This window comes from Galeopterus variegatus, unplaced genomic scaffold (genome assembly GCF_000696425.1).
Source record: "Galeopterus variegatus unplaced genomic scaffold, G_variegatus-3.0.2 Scaffold8433, whole genome shotgun sequence".
Classification (NCBI taxonomy): domain Eukaryota; kingdom Metazoa; phylum Chordata; class Mammalia; order Dermoptera; family Cynocephalidae; genus Galeopterus; species Galeopterus variegatus.
Window position 1 is genome coordinate 32,189 of NW_007734544.1, and position 7,253 is coordinate 39,441.

The window sequence follows — 7,253 nt, forward strand, 5'->3', positions numbered from 1 at the left end:
GCTCACTGGCTGAGCGAGGGGCGGGCACAGCACCGAGGGTTGCGATTCCGTTGCCGGTCCCAGTCCGGTACGGGCACAACACTGAGGGTTGCGATCAGTTGCCGGACACGAAAAAAGACAAAAAGGAAAAAAAAAAAAAAAAACAAAAAAAATAGTTTAGATATTTATGTGATTTAAGAAAAAATTTGGTCTCATCACTGAGGTCTCTAGATGTTGATATCATGACACTAGGTAGAACTTTAAAAAAAGTTTTCTATTTTTGAAGAAGCCCTTCTGTGACTTAATTTTCTGTCCTTTCTTTTCTCTATGATTTCTAATTCTGCGGGAGTGATGTCATGGCCCTCATTGACCTACAGGACACCAGAAAATGACAAATCAGACCACCTTTGTACACTACGCTGGAAACTAGAGCTCTGCTCACTTAGGGGAGGATTGCCTATTAAGGCTGTGGATGCTGCTGACCATGAACTGGGCCTGGGCTGCAGCCAGGAAAGCACTAACTCATAAACCCTGGAAAGCTGTGAGCCACGGGAGCCCTGCTGGCTGCATAGAAAAGCATCCCCATGGGCAAACAGAATGGACATCTCTCTCCCCAAGGCTGCTGCAAAGTGAGCCAGCCCAGAGCAGATGATCTGAAAAGTAGAAAAGAGGAAAAGGGAGGAGCAGGTAGCAAGACTGGGTTGGGAAGCATCCCTGAGCTGCCTCTGCCTTGCTGTGTGTTCTTGGGAGGGTTTCTTAACCTCTCTGTGCCTTGATGACTCCATTGACATGGTGGGAATCTTCCCTCCTCTCCCCTCTCCTGGGGCTCATAAAACAGGAAGAAGACCTCCAGGTTCCAGGAGTGCAGTCATGCCTGAGGTTAAGCCCCATGGCAGGAAGCCTATGCAGACCAGGTGTGGTCCCTGCTCCCACCTGGGCTAAAATACCAGCCACATCCATGAAGAGTTTGGCAGAGGTCAGCACACATTTGAGAGCTCTGTACAACCAAAGGTCTGGGACAGAGACTACTGCCTTGGGCTCAACTTCTGACATGAAAGATAATTTGGCTGCAGCCCTGGAACACCATCCCAACAGCGACTGCCCAAGAGCACCAGGAACCAAGCTATCTGGGGTGCGGAGGCCAGGGAGTGCAGAGAAGGCTGGGCTCCTACAAACATGCCCTGCTCCTCAAGCCCCACCTACAGCACTGAAGCCAATGAAGACAGAGGAAGAAGATTATGGGAGAAAAGACAGAGCCCTGGATTGTAAGTCAGCCCCATTCCACCACTAGCTTGTTGTGGGACTTTGAGCAAAAGGAGCTACGACGGTCCACTGTGTGCAGAACCAGGCCAGGTTCTTCGCACACATTCTCTCATCAGATCCACACGCCAAACTCCGTAAGTAAGGAATCATGATCCCCTAAGGATGCAAGAGGCCAAGTGACTTGCCCAAACCACACAGCTAGTATGACGCACACAGCCTGCAGTGAAGGAACGGGAGATAGGAACCCTGAGGACCTTCCAGCTCTTCAGGGCCTTGGTTCTGAAAACCCTGCTGGGCCAAGATGCCATGCATGACTCTCTCAACCAGCTCTTGCCTCATTTCTATACCCAGCACAACGGTCCTATTGGCGCTGCCTCCAAAATACACTAAATTCCCACCATTTCGGCTAAGGCCCACTGCCTCAACTCAGTCCAAGCCATTGTCTCCTCTTCCCTGGAAGACCTCCAGAGCCTCCCAGCCAGATTCCCCGTGTCCACCCTTGCCTCACTACTGTCCATTCTCCACTCAGCAGCCCAAGTAAAATATAAATCAGATCACATCTCTTCCCTGCATAAAACTCCCCAAAGGCTTCTATTGCCTTTAGAAAAATTTCAGGCTCCTAAACCATGGCCTAGCAGGACCCACCTGGTCCACCCCAGCTGGCCCTTCCAACTGTGCCTTCCACTCGTCTCCCCACCACTCACCCCTTCAGCCAAGTGTCTTCACACTGTTCTACAAAAACCTGTCAAGCTCATTTTTGCTGAGGACTCCCTCTGCCTAGACCTTTGTTCCCTCCGAGCCTCACCCGGTTGGCTCCGTTTCATCTTTTCAAGACTGTCTTCCCACCCTCAGCCCAGCACTGTCATGCTACCCTGCTTCGTTTTCTCCTTCACTGGTTTACTCGTGCAGTGCCTGTCTCCCCCAGCAGAAGGGAAGCTCCCTGCAGTCCTGTCAAGCTCATTTTTGCTGAGGACTCCCTCTGCCTAGACTCTCTCTGTTCCCTCCGAGCCTCACCCGGTTGGCTCCGTTTCATCTTTTCAAGACTGTCTTCCCACCCTCAGCCCAGCACTCTCATGCTACCCTGCTTCGTTTTCTCCTTCACTGGTTTACTCGTGCAGTGCCTGTCTCCCCCAGCAGAAGGGAAGCTCCCTGCAGTCATCCACCCTGCTCACTGCAGCACTCCACTTTACAGGCCAGGGCGCACACGGGGCACTCAGTACACACATGGCTGATAAATGAATCCACGGGCGTACCTGGTTCCTGAAGATCAAGGCCACCACACCACCAGTGAGCTCCATTATGAGGCAGATTCCAAGGATGTACATAAACTAGAAAACAAGATTCAGAGATTCACCTGGAGGGGGAGCAGGGGATGTGTCATCTGCTCCGAGATCAGTGAGGAGAATTGTCTCTGGGGGAGTACATAGCAGCTCCTAGGCCTTTCGCCCCTTCCTCCTGTGAGAACACAGGACGTGGACAGTCAGTCACGCCCAGGAAAGCCCATCTCTGGAGACAGACAGGAAGAGTGACTCAGCTGTCCCAGCCAGTTCATGTGTCATGTGTCCCAGGGGTCCTCAACAAGATGTAGGTAGAAAAGCATGCCCCTCCCCCACAACAAGGAGAGCTGGGCCTTGTTCCAGCTAAGCCACAGGGGACAGGCCTGGCTTGATGGGTGGGCTGGGGTGGTGTTTCCAGCTCCCCCGAGACAGCCCCTCAGAACTGGCTTCCTAGACCCCCCAGAAAGGATGAGGGGGGATGCCTGAAGCTTAGAGGATATGCACGCCACCTCTGCCCTTTATCAGAGAACAGGCATTGTCCAAACTGATTCCAGCAAGTTCTGGCCTGAGGCAGCACCAAGACCTGGCTTACAGGGGCTTGCTACAGGTTGAGTGTTTGTCCCCTCCAAAGCTCATGCTGGAACTTAATCCTCAACATGGTATTTGAAAGGTGGAGCCTTTAAGAGGTGATTGGATCAAGAGAACTACGCCCTCATGAATGGATGAATCCATTCATAGATTAATGAGTTAATGGTTTAATGGGTTTATCAGGGAGTAGACCAGAGGCTTCATAAGGAGAGGACAAAAGCTTGTGAAAACACTCTCCCCCTACACCATGTGACAGGACTCTGCAGAATCCCCACCCCAATGAAGGCCCTCATCAGATGCGCCCCTGGCACCTTGCACTTCCCAGCTCCAAAAATATAAGAAACAAATTTCATTTCTTTATAAACTACCCAGTTTGGGCTATTCTGTTATTATCGACAGAAAACTGGCTTACAGGTGTTCCCTCTGTGAGGGGAGGCAACGAGGTCAAGACCCACATGTGAGTACAGAGTGAACAGATCTGCCAACCCGGTACCCCACTTTGGGGGGTCACCCCTCACCCCATAGTAAGGGGATGCAGGTAGGGTTGACTCTACCCCGAGTCCAGGATGGGCACATGGCCCAAGCCAGGCCGACCATAGTCCTGGGACAGTGGCCAGAGTTACCAGGAAAGATTTCCCGGGATTCAGAGCTGCAGGACTAACTCTACCCCGAGTCCAGGATGGGCACATGGCCCAAGCCAGGCCGACTATAGTCCTGGGACAGTGGCCAGAGTTACCAGGAAAGATTTCCCGGGATTCAGAGCTGCAGGACTCAGTGGGCCTGAGGCTGCCAGTGACCGCGGCAAAGGGAGCCTGAGGACAATGCTGGGTGGGAGCAATCCCAGCTAGGAGGTGGCAAGAAAGATTGCCCAACTTGCCCTATGGTGCCATCTGAACCCCTGGACCCAGTATGGGTTTGCTTGTTACATGAGCTAATGACTCACCACCACCTCCATTTTTGTCTTTGCTTGCTCTTGTTTGAGCATGGTTTCTCCTTGCAACTTAGGGTCCAGAAGAACACAGAATTTAAGCAAGTAAGAATGTATTCAAATCAGTTTTTATATGCGGAACTGAAGGTGGCCTCGGCACTCCTGGGCCAACATGGTCAGATGGCCTGGTCTAGGAAACCCTCTGCAGGAGCTAGTTTGAGGCAAGGACTGAAGAAACTGAGCTGCCCAGGGGCCCAGGAGCAGTCTCCCCAGCTCTCTTGGGGACTCCAAGGACTTCCCCCCACCGCCCCCCTGAGGAATAGGAGGGGCTGACTCACCACTTGGAGAAGGCACAGGTTGTCACGCAGGGAAGCCAGCACACCAATGAAGGAGACGATGAACATGACGACCCCCAGGAGGATGAGGATGATGGCTGGGGCCAGAAAGGCACTTTCGAGGGTTTTGTATTTCTGCCGCTCAACCTCTGCATAGATCCCCACGGACAAGACCAGGGCCCCAATCAGCTGCAGTGAGAAAGCAGGGAGTGAGGGGGGAGACGGACTGTGGTCACTTGATTTTCCTAAGAAGAGTTTATCCGGGGGCTGTTGCATCTGCCATTGGTGAGGCTCGCCCTAGGTGGCACAAGAGGGACCCTGTTCTGGGCTGAATTATTCCCCCAAAATTCCTCTGTTGAAGTCCTAACTCCCAGTACCTCAGAATGTGACTATATTTGGAGGTAGGGCCTTTAAAGAGGTAATGTTCAAATGAGGTCATTAGGGTGGCCCTAATCCAACAGGACTGGTGTCCTTATAAGAAGAGATTAGGACACAGACACATACAGAGGGAAGAGCACATGAAGACACAGGGAGAAGACGGCCATCTACAAGCCAAGGAGAGAGGCCTCAGAGGAAACCAACCCTGCCAAACTTGATCCAAAACTCGTAACCTCCAGAACTGGGAGAAAACAAATGTCTGTTGTTTAAACCACCCAGTCTGTGGACAGCAGCCCTAGCAAACTAATACAGGCCCTATTTGGAGATGCCACTTTAGAAGAGAATACTAGTGAGTCTGGGGAAAAGCCACTGGAACGAGGGTCAGAGAACACAAGTTCACCTTCCAGCTCTGCCACCTGCTAACCCTGGGCCTTGGACAGGCATTTGACTATATCAGTCTGTATTCTTATCTGAAGAATGGGTAAGAAGGCATTCGTTTCTGCCCTGCTCACCCCCATGGCTTTTTGCAAGGTTTTAGCAAGAAAATGAGGTGGAAACGCTACAAATCTGAAAGCTTGGGGCCATTGTGATGTGTATTCAACAGGCAGGTCACCTAAAGGAGGTCACCCAAGGTAAGATGGACATTTCACACAGTACCATAAACAGGGAATTTACTTTCAGGATGACAACAGGGAAGGCCAAAGTTGGAGCAGGAGGAATCCTGAAAGGATATTTAAGTAGAATCCCTCATTACTATCTTTCCAACAGTGGGAACACTATAAACACTAGGCTCCTTACTGCTCATCAAACACACCAAGTATGCTTACCCCAGGGCCTTTGCACAGGCTGCTCCTACTGCCCAGAATGCTCTTACTCCTGACAGCCACGTGGCTCACTCCCCTACCTCCTTCTTGTCTTTGCTCAATTGGCACCTGCTCAGTGAGGCCTTTCGGGGCCACCTTATTTAAAAATGGGAAGTCCCTCCCCCGAAACTCCTGATCCCCTTTTCCTATTTTATTTTTCTCCTTTGCACTTACCAGTATTAAACACACTACATTATTTCTTTAATCTTTTCATTGTTTATCTTCCCCACCAGAACATAAGCTCCATGCGGGAAGGATTTTCCGACTGTTTTGGGCACCCCCAGCACCCAGACAGTCCTGACACTGAGCAAGTACAACTGACATTTACGATCGATGTGTGTTGGAGGAAGGACAGCTGGGCTTCCCAGCAGACCCCCGTGGGAAGCCGAGTCCGATGCTGTGTACCCAGTCTCCTGACTATCCAAGATTCTGACTCTCTGGGACACACATGCCTGGGGGCAGGGAAAAGTCATGAGATAACTAGATTTCTCCATTCAGCCAAAGGCAGCACGGGAAAGTAACTGGAAGCCGTGGTGCTGTCAGCTAAGGTCAGCGTAGAGGAAGTGAGCGGAAACGCAGACAAGGTGTTGGCAGAACACGGCTGTACTAGAGCCAACACCCACAACACCCCGGAGGCCGCCCCTCCTGTTACCTACTGTCTACTCCAGCCTTAAAATGACTATCATGGGGCTCTTTACTGATCATCGTGTCCTCACAGTAGCCCCCCAGACCTCCTTCCAAAGAATGCCAAGACTGTCCTGAGTAAAGTGCCTGCTTCCTCCTAAACTTTCACAGTGACGGGGATGCCAAAAGTCGAACAGACAGACTGAGCTTACACAGAAACACCGCACAACAGATTACCAGGAGGCCATCTCACCTGGGCCCAGCATGCTGCTGTATTTCAAGGCTAAGTGCCATTCCCCTTGGTTGTCGAACAGACAGACTGAGCTTACACAGAAACACCGCACAACAGATTACCAGGAAGCCATCTCACCTGGGCCCAGCATGCTGCTGTATTTCAAGGCTAAGTGCCATTCCCCTTGGTTTGAAAAGGCAATCGAATTACTGAGCTCCATTCCCCGGGTCGAGGAGGAATGCCTTTCCAGTACACGTGGGCCAGGAGGGGCTAAAGGCATTTTAACAAACTCTGCCATTGGCCACTTATTAACAAGTTGACCATATCAGGAAAATCGTGAGTGATGTGACATCAACCAAATTTCCCACTTGGGTAAATTTTTAAATTTATAAGGCAGGATACATATGCGCACGTGTGCACACGCATGCACACACACCCCTCTACAGGAAAATGATCACAGGAAAAACCCACATTTGATAGAGAAAGATTAACCAGAGGCTATCTGGCCAGTCACGCTCCAAAACCCAGAACATGGTGAAATCATTGTTCAAGACCGGCCTGACCTCATGGCCCCTCTAAGAACACGGTGAGCAGCCTTTACAAGGCCAGATGCCCCCTCCTGAATTACTCTGCCTGTAAGGAATCGCTCGCTAAACCCTAACCCTGAACGAGACAAAGAGTCCACGGACCCTCCAGCTCCAAGATGAGGATCATGGGTAAACAAGAACCCCACAGAGCACTGAAGTCTTCAGAGCCCAGGCACGGAATGAACGAAATATTCAAGGA

The 7,253-nt window shown here is 51.2% G+C and overlaps 1 protein-coding gene across 1 annotated transcript in view; it reads right to left on the minus strand.

The window, feature by feature from the left end:
• The window catches only part of TSPAN15 (tetraspanin 15), a 69,611-nt gene that overhangs the window by 18,538 nt on the left and 43,820 nt on the right, over nucleotides 1-7,253 (minus strand). Inside the window, exons 3-4 of the mRNA XM_008592885.1 lie at nucleotides 4,374-4,559; nucleotides 2,496-2,570 (exon numbers count right to left, since the gene is read on the minus strand). Of these exons, the coding sequence (XP_008591107.1) occupies nucleotides 2,496-2,570; nucleotides 4,374-4,559 (261 nt within the window). The remainder of the gene's footprint in view (nucleotides 1-2,495; nucleotides 2,571-4,373; nucleotides 4,560-7,253) is intronic.